At 36.4% G+C, this 24,723-nt stretch overlaps 2 protein-coding genes across 3 annotated transcripts in view; one reads left to right on the top strand and one right to left on the bottom strand.

Annotated features, from left to right (window-relative positions):
• Positions 1 to 24,723, top strand: part of LOC136822806 (2-iminobutanoate/2-iminopropanoate deaminase-like) — a 224,509-nt gene that overhangs the window by 90,825 nt on the left and 108,961 nt on the right. The gene's annotated exons all lie outside the window — the stretch shown is intronic.
• Positions 697 to 23,115, bottom strand: LOC136822738 (E3 ubiquitin ligase Rnf121-like). Of its 2 annotated transcripts, XM_067079019.1 has the most exons (8): positions 23,097 to 23,115; positions 8,584 to 8,653; positions 7,848 to 7,989; positions 7,113 to 7,267; positions 5,559 to 5,787; positions 5,142 to 5,284; positions 2,252 to 2,353; positions 698 to 1,694 (listed from the first exon to the last, which is right to left on the bottom strand). In XM_067079019.1, exons 2-8 carry the CDS (start codon positions 8,640 to 8,642, stop codon positions 1,574 to 1,576), a joined length of 951 nt encoding a protein of 316 aa, XP_066935120.1. In that variant the 5' UTR covers positions 8,643 to 8,653; positions 23,097 to 23,115; the 3' UTR covers positions 698 to 1,573. The 2 variants fall into 2 exon arrangements, with proteins under 2 accessions (XP_066935122.1, XP_066935120.1); XM_067079021.1 differs by lacking the exons at positions 8,584 to 8,653; positions 23,097 to 23,115 and adding an exon at positions 8,355 to 8,420 and having other exon boundaries at positions 697 to 1,694.

Raw genomic sequence — 24,723 nt, 5'->3', positions numbered from 1 at the left:
CTGTGCATCAAATCTCACCAACTATATAGCATAAAACAACAAAACATTATCTCGATGATTAGAAAACACCAGCATTTTTCATCTAATGTCATAAATTCCAAGCAAAGTCTCTTCGAATTCAGATAGCACATAATGTGTATATCCTGAACACAAAATAGAACACTGTAGGATCAGAAATCAAATGAAAGTCTGAATTTCAACATGACCGGATAGCCTGATGAACTTTTATAACAAACTATGAGGATTTAAACACAGCACGTTGATGGATTTCTAATACTTCAGACATTGTAATTTGATGTTTTTTGTTATTTTTAAAAATTCAAATATTTGCGTATAACTAAATTTTAAATTAGCATGAAATGAACAAAAAAGGAATTGAAAATTCTCATATATAAATCACAAGGAAATTCATATAATATTATTTATATAAATAAAAAATACAATTGCTAAATTTCATTACCGGTAATTCTTGATATGCGTAAGTCAAGATGACGTCATATTTTTTAACGGAAGCACCCAAAAAAGCCGGTTTTTGACCTCTGTGTTTCTATTTTTAGTAACAGAGAGAGGTCAAATCCCGGCTTTTTTAGGGTGTTTCCGCTAGAAAAATGACTTACGCATATCAAGAATATAAAGTGTGCCCGGAGCAATGGAACGATTCTAAAACCCAAATAATTCTCATGAAGTTATTTTTTAAACTTTCAGGGGGTAGCCAAAAACTATACTTTTCATAGACACTGTAGAGGCTTATTTCAAAACAGTTTTGTCTGAATCTTACCTTAGGGACTTCCAAGTTTATACAAGTTAAATTATCTATAAAACATGGATTTTAAGGTGTTCCTGCCAACAAACAAAATCAAATCTGCATTACTAATACATCCTGCCCGAAACCTCAAAATCATACCACCGAACATAATTAAAAGGTTTTAAAAACCTTGAAGTAAAAAAAAATCAGAACCGTTTCAAAAATTATTCAAAATAACTAATTATTCAATTCCTAATTTAGACCCTATCTAAAATAAGAACACCCACGTTTCATCCATTTCGATCAAATCCACTGAATTTGAAAAACCTCAATGTTTGCTGAGGAGTTTGCCCCTGTGAAACCCCTTCAGGGATTGAACATTAAAAATAAACTTTCAAAATATACAATAAACTTCAACATCTCAGATACAACAAAAATACCAGAAATTCAGTCTATAAAAGTGTCGCCCATATCGTTTTTCTGCGGATGATGAAACATGGATGTTAAAAAGGTAAAAACTGTAGCAACAGATCCCTATTGCTATGATGTGAAGTAAAATTGTTTTGTTCCATGTCATCTTTCTGTGTATAAAATCTTGTAACCCTAATTCACCATATTGGTACATCTTTTATTGTATGACAGACATTACTTTGTTGGCAATGATGAACTTGTGCGTGCAACAAACGGAAAAGTTTTTTCTACCAATTCATTGTCAGAAATTTGTTTGATTTTAGTATTATAACGTTCCATGTAAGAACAAATCTCATCCGTTGGGAGACTAAATCGAATTTTTGAGCCTTTTTGAAATTTGGGTTTGACTGTACAATTTCATTCTAGCCCCAGTTCGTAATTAATACCACGTGTTACGAGAATGATGACTGGAAGCCATACGATGAAATAACGCAACCAATCCAACAGTTGTCCAAATAAAATGTGAGGTCGTTCCCATCTAAACATTGTTTACGCGATGAAGGTGGTCAAAGAAAGATGATAGATAGATAGCATCAGACACGTTGAGAACATAACTTATTAAACTTCTCGCTTTGATTCGCAGACTTATACTACCAATAGTTTTCGCTAGAAGGGAAGACTAACTTCTTTTTGGTAAACTAATTGATCTATTTTGATTAATAGCATAATAAAATAACCTTTAAGCACTAATAAACTGAACCTTGAAATTTTCAACAAAACCAAATCAGGCTACAAGTCCAATAAAACTACCCATAAAAAGCATAGCCATTTTAAAGTCATTTGTAATAACAAAAAAGTAACACAGGGAGCTCTGCATTCCATTATGTGAGAGAATCTTAAGCATTTGACACCAATTCAAAACAATAAAGTATAATCAACTGTGATCTGTTTGAAGAAGTATAAGGGTTTATGATTGATGGTAAGGGTCTTGACGTGATAATCTGAACAAATCAAAACTATTTACTTCATACCAAAGATCAAAAGCCTATAAAAAAACCGACCAATTTTCAGCAATATCTACGATGAAAAGGATACGGATTCTTGAACATTCTTTTAAGATCGACTTTTTCTTTACAATACGGACAGGTCTGTTTCTTCCCGACGATGCACCAACCACGTATACAAAACTCGTGGAATCTAAAATAAATTTTCTGTCAAGGAAAAAGATATCGGTGTTGACAATGAACCACAGAAAAAATCCATGTAGTACGTACGCAGGGAAGGTGGTGTCAAATATTTGGACATTTTTTGCGTACGTACTAAATGGATGACCCACATGTATTTTCCGCCATTGCCTGAAGAATCTCATTCCATGTCCATTATCTTAACACCAAAGTTTTTCAAATTACCGAGAGCTGGATGGCACATTTAAAGTTAGCGAGAAAAAAAATTGCAGCAAAGTCGTCTCCGACGACACCGGAACAGCTAGTATTATCATAAATTACATTCACTGATGAGAAGAGATATTACTGTTTTCGGTAAAACAAAATTTGGAAAAACCATATAGGGTACATAAGAACCATGAATTTGACTGGATTAACCCTTTGAGTGCCAGGGTCTTTTTTTCTAAGTTTTTTTTTAAAAATCGCTAGTTCAAACTTTAAGGGCTTATATCTCCTGATCTAGAAAGAATTAGAAGCTCGTATATAGCTCGTTGGATAGCTTAGAGTCTCCTCTTTCTTTTGGGCGCCTTCGGCGCCACCCGATTGAGGAAGGGCGTGGTGGGCGGCGGCCAGGGGGGGGGGTAGGTTAGGGAATTAAAGCAGTCAGGCCCGCTGCGCGGACCTGACTGAACTGATGGAAAGGTGCCCAGTGGTAAAACTTCAAATCAATTCACTAGAAGACAGAATAAAGTAAAACAGGGCCAAATTTGGAGGTTCTTGGATCACTCGTTGACCAAAAATAGTCAAAAAACGGTCAGAATCTCAAAAAAGTGAATTTTTGTCAATTTTTTGCATTTTTTTGACTTTTTTGCTTAAAATCTCGCTGGAAAGACTCATTTTTGAAATTCTTTTTGCTTGACCATAAAGGACAATCTAATTCCTACGAGTTCGACCAAAAATAACGATTTCTAACTCAAACTGGGCATTACAGGAGGGCTTCGCCCTCCTATATAGCCCATGTCGTATATATACGACATCGGCACTTAAAGGGTTAACGACAATCCATAAAATCATCCATAGCGGTTAAACAAACTTTTGAGAAAAACAAGCAACATGCTGAATGGACCTACCTAATGATTAACATCAGATGAAAATAAGAAAAAAGTGACAATAATTGTAAAAAAATTCAGAATGGAAAAATAAAGCTTGTGTGTTGAATAATGTAAAATGGTAAAAAGGAATTTCCCCAAATACGAAAATCACTTAAACCATTCAGGCCCAAAAAACCTTTTAAGCTGTTTTTGGCCCAAATTTGCCCAAAAAATTTTCCTTAAAAATCTGGCTCCTTCACATTTTGGGTATTGCCATTTTGCATCATTGTGCAAAAAATCAGAAAAAAATTATGAGTCAACATTGAGAAAAGCTATATTTCTTATTTGGTTAAAGGGAATTTCCCCAAAATACGAAAATCCATCTTTTAAGGCGAATAAGAATTTTCCAGGAAAAACCACTTCAGCCATTCTTTAGAGAATCTTGCCCTCCATCTTTGTACAAAAAATCAGAAAAAAGTAACGACAGGATTTTGCACCAAGTCCAAAAAACCCTATTTTTAGGCAGTTTTTGGCCCAAATTTGCCCAAATATATTTTTTTTCGAAAATCGGGCTCCGACACATATTAGGCATTGCCATTTTGCATCATTGTGCAACAAATTAGAAAAAAATAACGAGTCAACATTGATAAAAGCTATATTTTCTTATTTGGTTAAAGGGAATTTCCCCAAAATACGAAAATCCGTTTTTTAAGGCGAATAAGAATTTTCCGGGAAAAACCACTTCAGCCATTCTTTAGAGAATCTTGCCCTCCATCTTTGTACAAAAAATCAGAAAAAAAGTAATGACAGGATTTTGCACAAAGTCCAAAAAACCCTATTTTTAGGTAGTTTTTGGCCCAAATTTGCCCAAATAAATTTTTTCTCAAAAATCGGGCTCCGTCACGTTCTGGGCATTGCCATTTTGCATCATTGTGCAAAAAATCAGAAAAAACTAATGAGCCAACTTTGAGAAAAGCTATATTTTCTTATTTGGTTAAAGGGAATTTCCCCAAAATACGAAAATCCGTTTTTTAAGGGGAATAAGAATTTTCCAGGAAAAACCACTTCAGCCATTCTTTAGAGAATCTTGCCCTCCATCTTTGTACAAAAAATCAGAAAAAAGTAATGACAGGATTTTGCACAAAGTCCAAAAAACCCTATTTTTAGGTAGTTTTTGGCCCAAATTTGCCCAAATAAATTTTTTCTCAAAAATCGGGCTCCGTCACGTTCTGGGCATTGCCATTTTGCATCATTGTGCAAAAAATCAGAAAAAACTAATGAGCCAATCCTGAGAAAAGCTGGTAACAGACGGACGGACGAACGGACGGACGGACGAACGGACATGGGTTAATTTATAGAACCTCCACCGGGGTACCCGGAGGTAGGTCCAAAAAGAGTGTAGGTCTCTGCGAGTGTCTTTTAGTTAGAGGATGTTCAGTTCTTGAAACTTCTCATAAGCTTATTCAGGTCAAGAGGCCAAAATCAGAAATACCAAATCCCACAAAAACAGGAGACAAATCTTCGACCTTTTTGTCAGCTTTCATTTTTAGGGTGCATGCAATCACCCACCTACCTCCTCTCATTTAGCGAATTATTAGCCAAAATAAAAAGGTGGTAAGATGGTCATGAGGGAGGCTAATTTGATTATAGTCCTCAAAAAATATGTTTGTGATGGAGGTGTCATCATAAGAAACGTGTATTGCAAAATCAACCAATGAGAGAAAAGGATACAAATGACCACAAGATAATTTATAACTTTTCTCAGTATCATCCTCTTCCATATCTTCCATAGCTGTCAGCGTCAACTCCTGACCACACACTGCACAGATGTTTGGCATCAGACGCTTGGAAGGTAGACCAGTCTCACTGTAGTACTAAATTTGTGAGAAGTAAAAAAAAGATCATGTTCGTCTCTCTGTACACTTAGGAGTTTATGTGAATTTTCTCGAGTAAACTTTTTAATACACTCTTCGTTCTTCAAAAGCATAAACCATTGCATAAGAACAATGAGTTTATTTATTAAAGAGGGTTTCATATTAAATCAAAACATTGGTTGGTACAGGTCAATGGGTCTCTAATAAAGAAAGGGAATGATAAAAAGTATTTTTATAAGTCTCCCTGGATACAAAAGCTAAATTATTCTCTTACCCCCATTTTAGCAGCCATTTTATCTGCACACAACTCAGCACAATCTCTACCTAGCACACCATAATAAAGTCCATAAAATATGATAATGACACCAGCTTGCATTGAGAATTCAGGCTTGATGAGCAGCAACACGTTGAACCCCATGAAAGTCATCATGATAATTAGGTAACCGATGATTCCTAAAGCATATGTTACACGATGCACGTTGTAAAACCATTTGTATACGAGCCTGAAAAGGACAGATAAGCACCAGTTTCGTTATTTCTAACCAGTAATGGCAAAGAACTTAATGTTTAAATTTAATTCAATCATAGTGTGCAATGGGGGTTCCAGGTCCCACCTAACCCTAAATTTCCCACCTCCAATCCAGACTCCCAGATCCCAGCTAAAACTACTATCCCCATGAAAAATTATACTAATACGAAGAAGGTAAACAAAAATTATTGTCCATGATAGGAAGATGCTAACGTATTACAAACACATTGCCATGATAATGCTTATATATTGCCAAACACTGCAATGGTTGTATTTGATTTGTTTTCGACAATACAATTGGCTTCTCAAAATAAGAAAGGGTAAAAGAAAACATTCTGGAAAATATTTTCTGATATAGGGGGGTGGATACTAAAATCTAGGATATCATGATGTTTAGTGATGTGGTGGTATACCCAAAACACTTTAAATTCTTTTAGTACCTTTGGGTACTAAAATAGTAAAAGGGTGGTATCCAGACTAAAATTTCAGAATTGTTTTAGTAGATTGGTACTAAAATTAGAAATTTTAATAATCTTTTTATGATTTTTTCAGAATTTTTGCAATTTTTCGAAAAATAAAAATATTCTCATTATAAGAAAATTTCCCAAGTTTAATTATGTTTGCATTCAATCAAATATCTTTAATGTTTGCTCAATTCAGAAGCAGCATTGTTTAATAGATTTTTGAGGAAAATAGATATCATCTTGCATAAAATCAGCACTCGCGAGGAAAATGGTTCTGAGAAGACAAAATCTGTCTCGAAAATACCAAAATTGGGTGGTCTTTGTGTCCTAATGTCTTTAAAATATTTAATTCAAGGACTGGCAAGGGTACTAAAATACCACTTGTCAAAATTAAGGTGGTGGTATACAAGACATTCTCCAAAATACTTTAGTATGATTCATATTATATGACCGAGATTTTAGATCCCTCCCCCTGAAGAAATTACAGTATAATAATAAAAAAGAGAAAAGCCTAGAACAGTAAAAAAATCTAGAAATTTCTGACCCAAAACAGCAAACCCCCCCCCCACTATTCTGGGGGGTTGCACACTATGTCAATTGACCAGTAGTTTAGCATCAAAATAACCCTTACATTTAGTAAATTGTATTATTTTTGAATTTCGTTCTTTGCAAATTCCTCCCTTAAACAATCTGGTAGGAACTTTAATTCAAGCAATCTTTTGATCATTGTATTATATCCAGCCGAGTTAACGAGAAGATAGAAGACAAATATAAAAAACTTTTGTGAAATTTTGGGTACAAAAACCAAATCTTTCAGAATAACTGAATTACGTACCTTGGGGTTGTTGGGTTTACAGGAAACCTGGTGGCTTTCCATATGACAAAGAGTGTGATGATTGTGAAGATCGACCATACAGATATCATCCGATACCATCCATGCCTTACTGTGAAGATGAAAGGGAAGACCCACATCCCTATCAACGTCACCATCTGCAAAAAAAAAGAAATCTGTAATCATTCAGTCTGAACAAATTCTTTAAAACTTTCCCCACATTTCACAAATCATACCCCATCTTAATGATTTGAATTTGCATGTTTACAAGTATTGGCCAATCAAAGGCAAGAAAGACCCGTCAATCATGCTTTTACGATTTTATGCAAGTGTTTTCATTCTTCCCACGTCACCCATATTCTTAAGGGGCTAAGAAAGGATCATATCTGTTTTTTGATGGTATGGATACTATTTTAAGAACTGAAGATAAAATTAAACCCATACTCCATAAAAAATTTAACAATTTTATATTTTTTGCTATTGAAGCAATCAATTTAAATAGGAAAGGAGCACGTCACTGAAGTAGTAAGATCACTGTCACCATGACAGGCATGGTAGTTGAAAGAAAGGTACTTTGATTCATCTTTACAACCTCAAAACACAGCGCTGGCAAATGCAGTTGGCTTTTTTCTCTATTGCTATGGAATGCAATTTTTAAATTCTCCTTCAGTCCCTCCACATAGCTTTTGCTTTTACCAAATTCTGTACTTTTATAAAAAAAGATTTACAAAGAAATACCTTGTACGATCTGCTGTGCATTTGTTGCCATTTAAACAGCACTATTTGCATCACAAATAAAGTGGCAAAAAGAATGAGCACCATTTCCAAATGCATTGCTTCGTGACCTCTGTGCTTAGCGTGTAGCTTTTCATGGTCCTGCCTGTAAAACAAAGGAGACAATGTTTTTTAAAAGACTTGAATATCACATGAAATTACACGTAATGTCATGATTTAAGATATATAAATATTAAAAACAAGATATAAAATATAAGAATAAAATTTGGGTCTATAAAGAATCGCTTTCGAATTGATACCAATGTTGTTAGGTTGAAAAGCTAAGACCTACAAAAGCTTCATTACAAAAGTTCATTACCATGCTCAAGGGCGTTAGTCTAATTACACTGACATAGTTTCCATAAAGTATAAAAAAAGAGTTCAAACTTGAAGCAAATGGACTCTAGAACTCAAGTGTTTGGGACATATTGCTTTGTGCTGTGGTTAAAACAATGATAAAAGGATACCTACTGAGCGTTTGATTACACTACTGAGATTGGTGTAACACATTAAGTTAGTTTAGCAGTTTTAATAAGGCTACAATCACAAATAACTTGTGTTTGCATCGTTTTTAGGCAAAAATAAAATGAGTCGGTAACACCCATTTCTGCGAAAATAACGTCAGAAAAATGGATTTTCAAACTATGAGTCGGGCAGAAATCAATGATGAATTTGATGAATTTGATCACACTACTTTTACCTCCACTTCTCTTCTGGTGTTAGTTCCCTCATACTTTTGTTATTCAATAACTGCTCCATTTTATTTACCTAAGAAGGGGAGATCTTGATAATAGAGCTACATGGGTCTATCAGCAGACCATTGAATATTAATAATCAGATCAAAAAAAGAATACTTTTAAACAACCCTAGTAAATGGTAACAGTTTGATTTCCAAAACCTAAAATAACCACAACATAACCCTTCTTTTGTCGTCCGACACTTGGTAACTTTGATATGTCAATCAATCGTGCACGCTGAAAAAAGTCTCTAGAGAAAAACAACATAAAAAAATGGCGTCAAGATGCAAGCAGCGTGAGTGGGATTAAATTGTTAACTCCAGACGTAATTAATTAGTCCGGCGGCGAAAAGGGTTTTTTTGCATCAACCCTTACAAGTAGTAAATATGGGTTTTTATTTTATTTTCTCAGGTCCCTTGGGACCCCAAAACAGGTTTTTGCCAAGCTGGCAAAGGTGGGGAAATTTTTTTATGGGGGCATGAAGGGGGTAGGGTCATTTTAGCCTGGGGGTCATTAGAAAGTCGATTTTTGAAGTTCTCATTTAGCTAAAACTGATTGTACCATCAGATAGAGCTTGAAGAGTAGATCTCCAAAATGGGGTCATTTGTCTCATTTGGAGGACTTAGTCCCCCGGAATTGGCTGATACGTCTTCAAAAATGCAATATTTTATGCTGACGTCAGCATTTTTGAGAGAATTTCCAGCGAAAGATACCACTTTTAAAAGATGCGTCTCGAAGAGTACTATCGATTAAAGGGGTCATTTATAGGGTTTCCTAGGCTAGATCATGAGATATTAGAGATTGAAATTTTGCTGACTCAGCAGAAAAGGGCCAAAAACGTTGAAAAACGCTGAGTCAGCAAAATTTCAAACTCAAATATCTCATGATCTAGCCTAGAAAACCCTATAAATGACCCCTCTAATCGATAGTAATCTTCAAGACGCATCTGTTAAAAGGGGTATCTTTCACTGGAAATTCTCTCAAAAATGCTGACGTCAGCATAAAATATTGCATTTTCGAAGACGTATCAGCCAATTCCGGGGGACTAAGTCCGCCAAATGAGACAAATGACCCCATTTTGGAGATCTGCTCTTCAAGCTCTATCTGATGGCATAATCAGTTTAGCTAAATGAGAACTTCAAAAATCGACTTTCTAAGGACCCCCAGGCTAAAATGACCCTTCCCCCTTCAAGCCCCCATAAAAAATTTTCCCCGACTTTGCCAGCTTGGCAAAAACTGGTTTTGGGGTCCCAAGGGACCATATGATGGGAAAATAAAATAAAAACCCATATTTACTAATTGTAAGGGTAATCCTGGATCGCCGCCGGACTAAATCGAACAGCTCGATTACCGAACTAATCGAACTTTGTCGAACTTAATCGAACGACAAAAGTCGCTAAAATTGTGAGTATTATTTGATAAAATATATTAAGTTCAACAAAGTTCGACAACGAGAAATGTTTGACAAATTCGACAAAAAACTCCGTTCGATAAAGTTCGACAACAAGAAAGGTTCGACAAATTCGACAAAAAACTCATTCGAAAAAGTTTGACAACAAAAAATGACCTCCTTTAGGTACTACCGTGGACGGCCCCTGGGGGTCCCGGGGGTCTGATTGGTGTCTACTGGTCAGGGGATGTGAGGGTACACGTCTGCACCGTTGGGTCCTTCAAAGTACCTCTAAGTGTTGTCAAAAGCCGGCAAAAATTGCGAAAAATGACCTCCTTTGGGTACCTTAAAATAGGTATACCACCCCTTAGTACCCGGTACAATCTTGATATCAACATTGAGAAATGACACACCACCCTTAAGTACCCTGTACTAAGTTGATTTTCCCCCTCAAAATGTGGTATACCTATTTTCTTCGTAATGGTACTTTCTGGTCACCTCCTTTAAATTTTCTAAAAAACTTTACAAAACCACTCTGTACCACACCACTCAGCACGACTCTGTCTGTACCACTCTCAATGACAATATCTCAGTAAAAATTCCTGTCAAGTTAGGCCAAGCCAAATTATAATTTTCAAGCCAATTTTTTTAAATCAAAAGAAATAAAATTTCAAATAAAAACAAATTTAGCTCTAATTAACTAATTAATTAAAGTCTGTCCAGATATAATTGGCAGTGGAAACAAGAATGCCTGTAACTTTTGATAGTCAAATATAATTATGGAAATTTTTTTTGCTTGTTTCAGAAAATCAAAAGCGCTATATTTGAATGTATTTTTGGTTGAAAAATTCGCGATTTTTAGCGGTTAAATTTAAGATTGCAAAAATTAAGCTTTTTTTCTACCTATGCTATAACGTTCATTTTTACACCAGTGGTAGTTCAACCTTAGGTTTAGAAGTTTGTTAAATTTCAAGGCGAACAAAAAAGTCCTTCGGAAGATATGGGACCCGAAATACCCCTTGGTAGCACTTTTCTGTGAAATATCAAATCTCCAACTTATTACTAATACGGGGGTAGTGACATGATAAAACAATTGTTCGATCATAACACATTTTACGATCTCTTTATTGACCTCATAGCCAAACTGTGTTTAGTGTTTTGGGAATTAGCAAAGTTCTTTAATACCTTAAAAATAGCAAAGGCAATATAAGTTCATGTTTATCTTTTCAATAAAAACAATTATACTGTGATTTCACTTAGTTTCGAAATAATCAATGATACCAATAATACCAATGCACCAACACTTTCCAACTTTTAATTGCACTGTTCAAAAAAGATAACATAACCTCCGTTTTTAGTAACAAGTTGGAGATACGATATTTCACAGAAAAGTGTTACCAAGGGGTATTTCGGGTCCCATATCTTCCGAAGGACTTTTCTGTTCGCCTTGAAATTTAAAAAAAATCTTAACCTAAGGCTGAACTACCACTGGTGTAAAAATGAACCTTATAGCATTAGTAGAAAAAAAGCTCAATTTTTACAATCGCAAATTTAACCGCTAAAAATTGCGAATTTTTCAACCAAAAATACATTCAAATATAGCGCTTTTGATTCTCTGAAACAAGCAAATAAAAATTCCATAATTATATTTGACTATCAAAAGTTAGAGGCATTCTTGTTTCCACTGCCAATTATATCTGGACAGACTTTAATTAATCTTTAATTTGAAACATCATCAACATAAACTTTAAAATCAAGCAAAGTTGATAAATAACTGTTTTTCAGTTATTCAAAGGGTATGTACTCTAGCTATCAGTGCAAACCGAATTATAGCCAAATGAAAATTACTGAAATAAACAGATTCAACAATTGACCCACATAAAAAAATACATTCTTAAAAATTGGATAAGTCAATATAAGTGAGTATATACCAGATACTAAATTGATGCCTCATATTTGGCATTGAGACCACCATTTAGTCCCTTGATACAAAGTTGCAAAAATGTTTTTTTCAATTAGGACCACCACTTAGTACCATGTACTAAGTTGTTTTTTACTTACCTTATGAGACCACCACCCGGCACTGGCCTCCACAACTTAGTACCGACCCCTCCTGCTTTCGGAATCAAAATGACATGTGCGAAAATTCCAACGCGTTCGAGACGCGTCTAAAACGCAAATTTCCTTGTAGCCGCCCACTGCTTAAAAAAATGCCTTCCCCATTCGCGGACGTGATTGGATCCATGTTTTTTACTCAAGGCGCACATTTTGTTAGCGAAGATGTTATTTTTGATTCACTTTGAGTGTTTTGTACGATGGCCCAGAAGGCTCATTATTGCTGCGCGCGAGAAATATGCTGTGCGCGCGAGAAATATGCTGTGCGAGCGAGAATTATGTTGTGCAAGGGACAAATATGTTGTGCTAGCGAGAAATATGTTGTGTGAGCGAGAAATATGTTGTGCGAGCGAGAAATATGTTGTGCAAGCGAGAAATATGTTGTGCGAGCGAGAAATATGTTGTGCGTGCGAAATGTATGTTGTGCGTGCGAAATGTATGTTGTGTGCGCGAGAAGATGTTATCGTGCGCGAGAGAATATAGTCTAGTGCGAAAGCAAAGGAGACATATATTCGCAAAGAAGATATAGTTTAACTTCCAAAAATAATGATTCGGTCCCGAAATCGTGTCGCTGGTAATTTCATTCGGGTCCTCAAAATGCATACAAAGATAAAATATCATATCCAAAATGATAGACAAGGTCGCGCTAAATGTTAAAAGTTGTTACGGTTTTGTGGTCATTCTGCTGGTTGCTGTGGTCCAAGGAATAGGAATCTTGTTAAGCTGAAATCGGTCAAAAAACATGTGTTTTGAGGGCATATGTATTCTACAGACTTGAATCATAAATTCCAGACTCAAATTACAGGAGGGAGGGCGGAAAGGGCGGAATTAATATTATCAAACATCTACTTTAATTTTTGTTCTTGCGCGCACAGTATTTTTTTTCTTGCACACAATTTCCAACTTGTGCGCGCACAACATACTTCTCGCGCACATAATATACTTCTCATGCGCACAGCATATTTCTCGCGCACAGTTCATGTTCTCACGCGCAGCAATAATGAGCCTTCTGGGTCACCGTAGTTTTGGATAGCTTGACACAGGAAAAGAAGAAAATAATGAGTTTTTAAGAAATAATGAACTTTTTTGAGCGACGGCTCAAGTATCAAGAGCATGCGGGCGGTCGACGGTAAACAGAACATCAAATTCCCCTCGCCTGATTATATACCGTGAGTGGTCCTAAATCCGACAGCCCTGCCTAAATCCGATGGGGTCTTTCAAAGATACAAACTAAAATAAAAACAAGCATTTCGTTGTGACGCAATGAAGATACCAAAGTTTCAACTAAACTGAGAGATTTGATGCACTGAACCAATTGAACCAAAACATTAATTGCTTCTTATACAAAACATAATTTTTTTTATTACTAAATTGTTAACGTTTTAAACACAAGCAACAAATTCAGAATAATAGAGGTAATTATTTTTACAACTCACACTTTTTTATCATATTAATTGACATCTTGGAAGTCTTGACATTTCAGTCATCTTGTTAGATGTTTTGTTTTGAGAATTCTTGCAATATAGTTTATTGCTTAACTTGGAGAGGGAATGTTTGTAAACATAGAATTTTTTTTCATAGCAGTTATTTGGGGGGTCGGATTTAGGCAGGGCTGTCGGATTTAGGACCACTCACGGTATTTGATTAAAGTTCGACAACCGAACTTAGTCAAACATTAATCGGCCAACAAAGTTCGATTAAGTTCGACAAAGTTTGATAAAAAAAAACCGTTCGATTGGTTTGATTAAATTACGTCTGGCAGTCTGGGAAATCCTCTCAATTGCACGCTTATCTTCCGAGGGCGTAAGCGCGCAATTGCACGGTTATAATTTACGCCCGCTCCCGCCCCGGTTGAAATTGCTTAGGGATTTCAAGGGGTTCAGAATTCTCTAATTCGGGCGAAGGCATGGTTTAACGGGCGATCCATTTTTACGGAATCTTCTTCTACGATAAATTTTGAGTAAAACTGCCCTAGGCTTTTGAAATTCAACAGAGCTTTCGGAAGGAATTGCGTGTCAAAAATATAGGAAATTTTAAAGCGTGCAATTGCACGCTTACCGCAAAAGCCGTCACCTAGCAAGCTTTCTTAACGCTTACCGCCCGTTTCAGAACAATTTCGATAAGCGTTTATAAAAATTCTGCCATTTTGATAAAGCGTGCAATTGCGAGCTTACGGCGCGCTTTGATAAGCGTGCAATTGAGAGGATTTCCCAGACTGTCTGGTTAATTACTTCTTCAAATTATGTATCTGCTCTAACTTGGCTTGGGGACGATTGGTCGAGAAACACGGGACTGTTGATATCTGGCCTGTATTTTCACTTATTGTTAAATCTCTTTGACAACAAATTTGTTTTGATAACTCAAAGCAAACTCAATCAAACTTTCACCATTTCATAATCACAACCAAAGGCAAATGTCAAATGTATTTTTAAAGCAAGACTAAAAAAGTCTGGTTCAGTTTGTTTTGAATCTCAAAACTTTGGAAACCCAGACAGAAACACATATAATTACTTACCATAAAACCTCTTTAACAAAGTCAAAAAAACTTTCAAAACTACTTTAAACTACATCAAAACATCAGCCACATTTATAAAAGCTCCTTTCCATCGGCCATTTTGTTTAGAAATGAATCTGTGTCTTCATTTCCATTTTGGTGATGGCTTCTTCATAAACGCGAAAGACACAAATATATTTTTCGGATCCAGCATGCGGGAATAGTGTCAGGACCTGCAGGCAACCTACAATCAGTGCCGTAATTACGATGGCCCAGAGAAGGCTCAAAACTACTCTGTACCAGAGTGTATCTCACGATTATCGTAGCGTAGTTATTCCGTACGGAGACCTCTGCGATGAAGTACAATTTTGAAATAAAATGGCCGCCAAAGTACGACAATTGTAAACAAAGGGATGGGGTCCATTGAGGGTCACTTTCTGAGCATGTTTTGGCTGCTTTTTTAATGTTTTTGAGCCAAACTAAAAGCTGAAAAGTAACGAAGACATATTCAAAATTGTCTAACAGAAAATTATTTTCCAATTACCCTATTTATCCATGTAGTCCGCCAAAGAAAAATACAAACATTTTAATTACAAAAGTTATGCCAACAAAACAAACTATAGCCACTCTACATAGATCGAATGCCGTAAAAGTAATACTGAATTTGAACATAAAAACATGCAGAGATACTCTGAGTATATTCTTTTGCAAAGAACTGAAGTTAAAACCACTTTAAAAACAAGATTCCAATCAAACAACTTCTCTCTCATGTTCGTGAACTCAAAGATCCAAAATGTAAACAAAAAACATTCGATTTGTGCAAAAAGAGTTATTTTGCAATAGAATGTCTTCATTTAGAGCTCTCTTTTATTCCAATTATTAAAAAATAAAGAAGTCAGTTTTGTTTTGAAAACACTTTTTTTCGACAAACTTCTACTTTCTGACAACTCAGACGGCCATTTTGTCTTATCGCCTCCGATTTCTCGCCAAACTCCAACAGCACTCCATCGTAGCGGTTGGTTTGAAAAATCTCAAACCAGAAAAGACAATGACATCAGACCCTCTACGGCAATGAATTTTGAAATTAGCCGTAGATATTGGGTTTGTGTACAGACAAGCTCAAAACACACACTTCTAGCTTTTAAGTACGCACTTCCAGTTCTTATAAAATTTGTGAACTAGAAGTGCCTAGAGTCAATGGCCCAGAAGGCTCAAGTGACACTGCGCACTTCTGACTTTTTGTCAGGGCGGGAAATTTCCAAGCGAGCGGCCGGCGCGATGAGTATTTTTCAGTCTTTAAAATGAGTGTCGAGTTACGCAAAATGAGTTAACATTTCCGAGTTGTTCATATCAAGAGTTACAGGCTAAAATTTCTGAGGTAAGTGCTGGTCAGCAAAACCAGTGAGCTGTTATCAGATAGAATAATATCTCACTTTGGCTACTTCATCATCTATTCAGATTCCCTTTGTTAAAAGTGATTATTGGTCGTAAAACAGTTTCTCAAAATCTGATGCGTGGATAGAAATCTCTTTATAAGAAGGGTATGTTTGCACGGTATTTTTTCTCAGTTACGAGACTTTTAGTTTTGGAAAACGATTGATATTTACAAATCTTTTTTAGCTTACAATCTGGAATTTTAGGAGCTGAAATTTAGTGATTCCATCGATTTAAACTCCTAAAATTGAGAAATAAATTTTAGTCTATACGGAAAGAATAACTAATTTAGGTGAAAACTTGACACCCAAATTTCTTTTCTTAGAAGTGCGTTTTCAAATAGTTTTCAACACTGGTCAATCTATAAAATGAGCTGATATGTAATTCTTATTTGCATTGAGGGGACCGAAGTGACCGAAATTTCCAGTTGAAAATAATCAAATTATGTGCATAATTTTTTAGTATTCAAAAGAATCCAATCAAGCATGAGAAAATATGCAATTAAAATACGATAAGAACAAAGAAATGACATTATCATTGCACACGTGCAATTGAATTCCCATTGTAAAGGCCAGGGCAAACCGATCCAACATTTCATCCAACATGCCTTTTTTCTGATGTTGGATAAAATGTTGGACCGGTTTGCGTCAGTTCAAATTTTTAGAAAAAACGGAAAATTCAAAAAAGGAAGAAAAAAATCGTGTTGGACGCACGGTGTTGGATGAAGTTTGATCGCCATCAAACATTTCATCCAACATTTGCGGCGAGATCAAAGAAGCTCTTTCATTGAATTGTGTAATTTTTCATGTTGGATTGGTTTGGTGGTACTTTTTTCTTTATTTTTTGAATTTTCAATTTTTTCCAAGTCATGTCGGATGAAATGTTGGATCGGTTTGCCCCGGCTTTGATTTTCGCTTCATCCAACGCAAGTTTTTCCATCAAACATTTCATCCAACAATGGAAAATCATGTTGGATGAAATGTTGGACTGGTTTGCCCTGGCCCTAACTAAGGGACCCCTTACAGACACGCTTTATTTTGAGGAAAAAAGCATGAATTCATTCTATCTGATAATAATTCTATGGCAAAACCCCTCCCAGTGGCAAAAATCGGGGAAGCAAAAAGTGAACAAATATCAACTATGTTTTTTTGCCTTCACGCCGCTAGCATTTTCCGCCATTGGACCACTCTAGTGCATGAAAACTAGAAAGTGTGTGGGTGTGTTTTGAGTCTTCTGCTGTGAACGCCAAAATAACTCGAGAATCTGAGAATCTACAGGAAGGAAAATAACTCGAAAATTTAAAAGAAACCAAACCGAGTTTAAAAAACGGGAAATGATTCAAAAATTTAAATGAGTTAAGATACCATCAGAGATAACTCGAGATTTTAAAGTCACGGAAAAAAACGAGCTACTAAATTGAGAATGACGTGGTAGAAGGTACAAAATGACGTCAAAATTTCCGAAAAATGACGTCATAACTCGGTTTTTTCGTAACTCGAGAAAAATAACTCGGGATTTCCGAGCCTCTTCGCTATTATCATCAACTCATTTATTACAACTCTGTATCTATTTTGCTGACCGCAGAGAACGGCTATCTTTCGAGGGGGACTTTTGCGTCTCTAATAAATAAAATATTTTTAGAAGTGCGCAGTGTCGTCACAAAAAAACTTGGAAGTGTGCAGTGTCTTGTGAGCCTTCTGGGTCATGACCCTAGACAGTTCTAGTTCACAAATTTTATAAGAACTGGAAGTGCGTGGTGAGCCTTAGGGGCCATCGTACATAGTATATTGGCACTTTTGGCTAATTTAATTTACCAGTTTTCGAAAATTGAAGTTCGATCGAGCGAGAATGTTATTTCGATCTGGTAGGGATTTATTGGTTTCTAGGCTATATTTCAAGCCCTACTGCCTGCTACCGGACCATTTTTGAACTTTTGGATCCTCAGATCCCCAGATCTAAGCAGATCCTAAGGTCCTAAGTTAGTCTAGCGTTAAAACTCAGAGTTAAAACTCTACCCTTCGAACCTACTTTAGAGCACTTACAAATTGATTGTGGTTTCAAAACTTCCCGGTGTATTTCCCTTTTGTGCCAAGTATTTTGTCACTGATTGTAGTAGGGTCCTCAGCGGGACCCAAAAAAAAAGGTACTTTTCAGAAAAACTACGAACTAGAGACTGAAAAGTACGAAATAAGTCCAGATGTGTATTTCGCGATTGTGAAGAAGCCACGACATTTCCATTTTTTCCTACGCTTACCTAACTGCTACTGTCACTTTTCCCGCGTTGTTCCAGCCCGATTAGCGTGCCAGTTGAACCCGACTACCATAAAGGTCAGTGATTGAGAAATATTTTTTACTCTTTCATTCTTTTGGTGTTAAAAAGTAATATTCAAAATTTATAGTTCAATGTTCAATTGAATGAATTATAAAGGAAAGGAAGGGTAGGTATAAAAAGAAAGAGTCTGACAGTCTGGATGTCTGTTCTGCTGAGAACTGACAGACTGACCCAAGGGGGGGGGAGGGAGGTGTGGTGTGTCTGGTCCATCCACCATCTGATCGATCTGTGTCGTTATGTGTCGTTTTGTATAAGATTCCCAATTCTATACTAGAGCCCCCCCCCAGCGGTTTGTGTGATGGCGTGATTGATTTTTTTTGGCGTGATGGCGTGATCAAGGTTTTGGCGTGATGCGTGATAGGGCAAAAATTTGAGGGGTGATGCGTGATTTGGGCTATTTTTCGCTATTTTTTGCGTGATGACAAATTTTAGCGATTTTTGTGATGCATGATGGAGAAAATTTTTTTGCGTGATGGCGTGATTAGGGGTGCCACTGGGGGGCCTCTATACTAAGATTCCATTTGGCCATTCCCAGACGATCTCAATCGAACAAAATCGACGATCGAACCAGTCGAACCAAATCGAACGCAATCGACCGATTGAAATTCGATTGTCAAACACAATCGAATCTCAATCGAACGTCAAAATTCTGGGTAATATTTGATTGGTTCGATTGTTGTTTTTCTATTTCTATTCGATAATTTACAGGAGGTTACAAAACCTATTCTCACAAATATTATCTAGAAAAGAATATAAATATAAGGTAAATAAATAGTGATAAAAAATATATGTATCTGTCTTAAAGAAATAAACTTAAAATTAAAAATTGCATATAAAAACAAGATTTATTTACTAAAAATAAATATAAAAACATCTTAAAAGGTATATAAAGCTTAGTGAGTAGAGAGATTCCAAATGATTACAAGCTTTGAGTTCTGGATTTTGGATAGGTGTTGACAAAAATAATTCAAAATTAGATCCACAGATTTAGGACTGAAGATAAGGGATAAAATTAGCATAAAATGGAGTCAATAGTTTACTAGAAATCTAAGTTCAGACCACTAATTTTATCAATAAAAACAACAGTATCTTCAATAGATGTTGCTTCTTTTGGAAGGCTGTTCCATAGTTGAACCACATTTGGGAAAAAAGACATTGTGTATGACTGGATTGAGCCCATTAATTGTTTATATTTTACATTTTTACAACGCTGTCTCGTGGGGAGGATTGATTTGTCTACACGTTTTGAACCAGACATGATGTTGTGAAAAAGTTTGAGGCGATTGATTTTGCGACGATTTTCAAGTATATCCAAATCAGCATCTTTCAATAACGAAGTGGGTGAACATTCCCTGTCCCACCTATTGTAAATCCAACGGATGGATTTTCGTTGGACGCTTTCTAACTGCGATGTTATATTCAATTTCCCAGGTGAGTCCCATACTGAAGATGCATATTCTACTAGGGGTCTGATGTATGTCTTATAGCAAACGAGACGAGTTTCTGTGTCTGTCATTTGAAGATTCCTTTGAAGAAATATCCTGGTGGAATTTGCCTTAGCAGTGATGACTGAAACATGATGTTTCCAAGAGAGATTCTTGGAAATGGTTACTCCAAGGTATTTCACTTTATCAACTGCCTTCAAGTTTTGACCATGGATTGTATAGGTGTGGTCAATAATTTTATGTTTGTTTGTTATGCAAAGTACATAGCATTTCCCCGGGTGGAACTCCATTGACCATTGCTTTTCCCACTCCACTAACTTGTCAAGGTCTGCTTGTAATGAATATGCATCATTTAGGCATTTGATTACTTTGAATAAGTAGGAATCGTCAGCAAACAAAGCAATATTTGAATCAACATGCAAGGGCATATCGTTTATATAAACAAGAAACAAGAGGGGACCAAGAACTGAGCCTTGAGGGACACCTGAAGTGACCGCTATCCGCTTTGACAGAGTTCCTCTTACAGCTACACATTGACTACGATTGTTCAGAAAATCCGCTATCCATTTAAGCAAGGTTCCATGGATGCCATAATGTTCAAGTTTCAATAAAAGTTTTCTGTGACAAACCTTGTCAAAAGCTTTACTAAAATCCAACAAAATGGAGTCTGTTTGTTCGCGATTGTTCAAAGATTGCGCCAGCGTATTTATGGTTTGAATTAGCTGCGTCTCGCATGATCGAAATTTTCTAAAGCCATGTTGTGTATCAGAAAGTGTGTGGTCCTGATCAAAATGAGTCATTATATTGCTGTGGATTATGTGCTCCATAAGCTTGCAAGTGATCGATGTTAGGCTGATCGGCCTATAGTTCTCAGCTTTTGATCGATCTTTATTCCCACCTTTGTAAAGTGGATTCACTAATGCATGTCGCCAGTCGTTTGGAATGGCTCCTTGTTCGAGTGATGCCGTGAAAAGTAAAACAAAGATGTTAGGTAAAATGTCTGCACATACATGGAGAATCCTTGCTGAGACATTGTCGGGACCACAAGCTTTCTTAGGATTGATATTCGATAGCAATTTATGGATGCCGTTTCTGGTGAAAACAATGTCTTTGATGTTTGATCCTATAGGACCTTTGATTTCAGGTAATAAGCCGTCGTCTTTAGAGAAGACACTTGCAAACTGTTGATTTAATATTTCAGCTATGTCGTTGTCATTTATATGTGTGATATTATCTGCGTCCACAAGAGGAGAAACTCCAATAACGTCGTTCCTTTTTGATTTGATGTAGCTGAAGAGTTTTTTGTTTTTTTTGCCATCATCATTCATGATACTTCGTTTTATATAGTCATTTTTTACCTTTTCACATGTTTTATTTGCTTCTTTCTCACATTTTATATAATATTTCCAATCAGTAGGGTCCTTTGACACTTTATATTTGCGGTAAGATCGTTTCTTTTTACGGACTGCTTTTTTGCAGGCTCTGTTAAACCATGGTTGTTGAAATCTTTGTGAGGTGATTTTTGTAGGAACATGTGTGGCTTGCGCAGTAAGAAGAATGTATTTCAAGTTTATCCAAATGTCATTTAACAGAAGTATCAGGAGTTGTTGATGCGACTAAATTCTTGATGTTGGTATCTATGTCTTGGCGAAGGTTCTGAATATTGGCTCTATTCCAACAATGCACTGTGCGTTGCACTGGTTTGAATTTTTGTGGATGACATACAATGTCAGCGATGGCGCATGTGTCATGATCACCAAAACCTGCCGCTGGAAGACAGCGGACAAGGAATGTAGGTCTATTTGTGAGTAGCAGATCTAAGAGAGCTTCTTTTCTTGTATTGAAATTGATATGTTGAGACATTTTGTGTTGATCAAATAGTTGAAGAAAGTCTTCATTTAATTGAACTGAATTAGCATTTCCAACAATACTATTACTATTCCAATCAATGTCTGGGAGGTTGAAATCACCTGCTAACCAAATAGGGTTGTTTTTATGTTTTTTAAGAAGATCATTAAGTTTGTTGATAATAACTTTATTGTCCTCTTTCTTGTTGCTTGGAGATCGATAACAAGCACAAACAAGCACAGGTTTTTCAAACGTTATGACCTTTATTGCAACAATGTCTGAGCTTTGAACACGTATTTCTTCAATCTTAAGTTCTTTCTTTTGTATAATAATAACACCACCGTAACCTTCATCACGATCCTCAGGAGTTGCAGTGTAGGTACTTGGTAGATATTCACTGTTATTTGTTATTGCTGATAGGTGACTTTCTGATCCAATCATGATGTCAATGTTATTGTCAATCAAGAAGGGTGCAAGCATTGTCTTTTTATTCCAAATACTTTGAAAGTTACATACTGTTAGACGAAGCTGTTTCGATTTTTTCTTTGGAATGCCATCATCGATGGAATGGTTAGAGCCATCTGACGAGATTGATGAAACAGAAGTGTCGAATAATGATGTAGATAGTCCTTTCAGTGCACATTGGTAAGTCCAGGAGAGGCTTTTGTCAGTAGAATAGCAGTCAAATACTTGGTCCCCCATGCGGCAGCAGTTCTTATGGTACCAGAGGTTACACATGTCGCAAGCAATGGAAACATCGGTTCTTTTGACAAGTTTTTGACAATCACCACATGGAAATTTAATCTTATAGGTTCTTGGTCCTGGGTTCACTTCAACTGAGCCACTTATGATATTAAGTATTTGTTGTAGCAAGCCATAAGGGTGGATATTGTAGCGACGCGAGTTATCCTGATAATAAAATGCAATTGACATCAAACAGGTTTCATTGTTTGAGAAGACTTTACAACATAAAAGAGAGTCTCCTTGAGGTATTGTAGTCAGTTCAGTAATTTGGAATTGCCAGAAGAAGGCAAATAAGGATACAATTTCTAGGAGATTCATTGTTGGTGAAGCAGATAAAACAATAAAATAAGTAAGGAGGTACCTGCTCAGCTGTACGTCGATTCCAAACCGTACGTACAGCTGGTCCACGGTTATTTACAAAAACCTCAAATCTGTTCAGTGTAAATGATAAGGACACACATGCGACATGGGATGTATACTTGCAAATGTTTGAGTGTAGATATATTGAACATTTGATTGATTGGTTATGATTGATATTGAAGATCCAATTGATTACAACCAACACCAACAAGGAACTTCGCACTTCTCTAAGAGTGCCAGGTTGATCGCAACCCTGTTAGCGCTGTATTTGTCGGATTTCACAGCATCTACCGTTCTTTTTGTACTTTTTATCTTATTCACTAATTCTTAATGGAGTGAATTTTTTTATCTGTCGACTGGTTCGATTGTCGATTCCGTTCGATTGAGATCGTCTGGCAGTCTGGGAAATCCTCTCAATTGCACGCTTATCAAAGCGCGCCGTAAGCGCGCAATTGCACGGTTTTCAAAATGGCAGAATTTTTATACACGCTTATCGAAATTGTTCTGAAACAGGCGGTAAGCGTTAAGCAAGATTGACGGATGACGGCTTTTGCGGTAAGTGTGCAATTGCACGCTTTAAAATTTCCTATATTTTTGACACGCAATTCCTTCCGAAAGCTCTGTTGAATTTCAAAAGCCTAGGGCAGTTTTACTCAAAATTTATCGTAGAAGAAGATTCCGTAAAAATGGATTGCCCGTTAAACCATGCCTTCGCCCGAATTAGAGAATTCTGAACCCCTTGAAATCCCTAAGCAATTTCAACCAGGGCGGGAGCGGGCGTAAATTATAACCATGCAATTGCGCGCTTACGCCCTCGGAACATAAGCGTGCAATTGAGAGGATTTCCCAGACTGTCTGGCTTTATTCTTGCAGCTTCCCAACATCCAAGCTCTCAAATATCACAAGCCAAATGAAATTACTTTTGATTTCCCGTAGAAATTATGCGATGAACAATCCGCAAAAAGTGAGTTGGTCGGTTGGTTGTAAAATTTTTTGGGTTTTCTTAAAATTGGTCTGTGTACAATGGACCCAGTGAATTTCTTCTTCTCATCCAACCTCCATCATCTATTTTTGGAGTGTATTCTTGAAGGAAACTGCCAGCCAGCCAGCAGCCAAAAAAAACACGTGTTATGGGTGGTTTCAAATTATGACCTTTGAATAACACTATGACCTCTGACCCAAAATGGCACATGTTTTTACTCTCAAAGAAACTGCCTAACTTTCTGAAACTTATTTTTCAACTACCTGAAGTCCTGGTCTTTTTCCAAAGCTGCGTTGTTCCTTTGTTTTGAAATTTTGCTGCTTTGATTGGTCAGTCATTTGATGGCTATGCAAGTTTCCCTCCAATGATGCAAGTTTCCTGCCTTCACGGCATGACGGTACATTTTAAAAAATTTTCTAGCCTTGGAAATGATCTTTTTTCCAGTGGTGGTTGGGAATTCCGATGAAAATCCATGTACTTTTGCAAAATGCTTTGGAAATTTTCTTTAATTCAATCAGTGCGTCACAAACAGCCATATAAACAAAACTCAACATTCTCACAAAAGTTGCCTTTTTGATTTCCCAAACATTCGTCTAAAGCGTTCAATTCCACAATAATTTATGTAATTGCAATTTCGTTCAGTCCACAGTCGGCTTCAACATATACACGTGTTTTTATTTACGTGACCGAAGTGCCTACTAAAACAATCCAGGGGTAAGTGGCGAAGCAACACAGCAGATTATTCGTAAAGTAATGAAATATCTTTTGGCATTGACAATCAAATATAATATATTATACTATATTTCCTTAATTCAAAAATCAAAAATTCATTTTTCATTCGCGAAAAATAAAAAAAAAGAATTAATATTACATACTAAGACGCCCTCGTCTTTTACTCTCGTTTAATTTCCGATCTCTGAACGTGCAAAACGCCCGTCCGCCCAATATCCACCCCCAAT

The sequence above is a fragment of the Clytia hemisphaerica genome, unplaced genomic scaffold (assembly GCF_902728285.1).
Source record: "Clytia hemisphaerica strain Z4C2 unplaced genomic scaffold, Clytia hemisphaerica genome assembly, whole genome shotgun sequence".
In the NCBI taxonomy this organism is placed as follows: domain Eukaryota; kingdom Metazoa; phylum Cnidaria; class Hydrozoa; order Leptothecata; family Clytiidae; genus Clytia; species Clytia hemisphaerica.
The sequence above is the reverse complement of the archived record's forward strand: the minus strand, read 5'-3'. Positions and strand labels throughout refer to the sequence as shown.

Bases quoted from the DNA above. Each gene is read 5' to 3' on its own strand.
- LOC136822738 (XM_067079019.1), bottom strand. From the start codon at position 8,642: ATGGAGCAGTTATTGAATAACAAAAGTATGAGGGAACTAACACCAGAA. The intron at 5,788-7,112 runs GTACGTAATTCA...TGTCCTTTTCAG, and splicing joins GTAAACCCAACAACCCCAAG to GCTCGTATACAAATGGTTTT. The intron at 1,695-2,251 runs GTATCCTTTTCA...AACAATGTTTAG, and splicing joins AAAAGAATGTTCAAGAATCC to ATGGGAACGACCTCACATTT.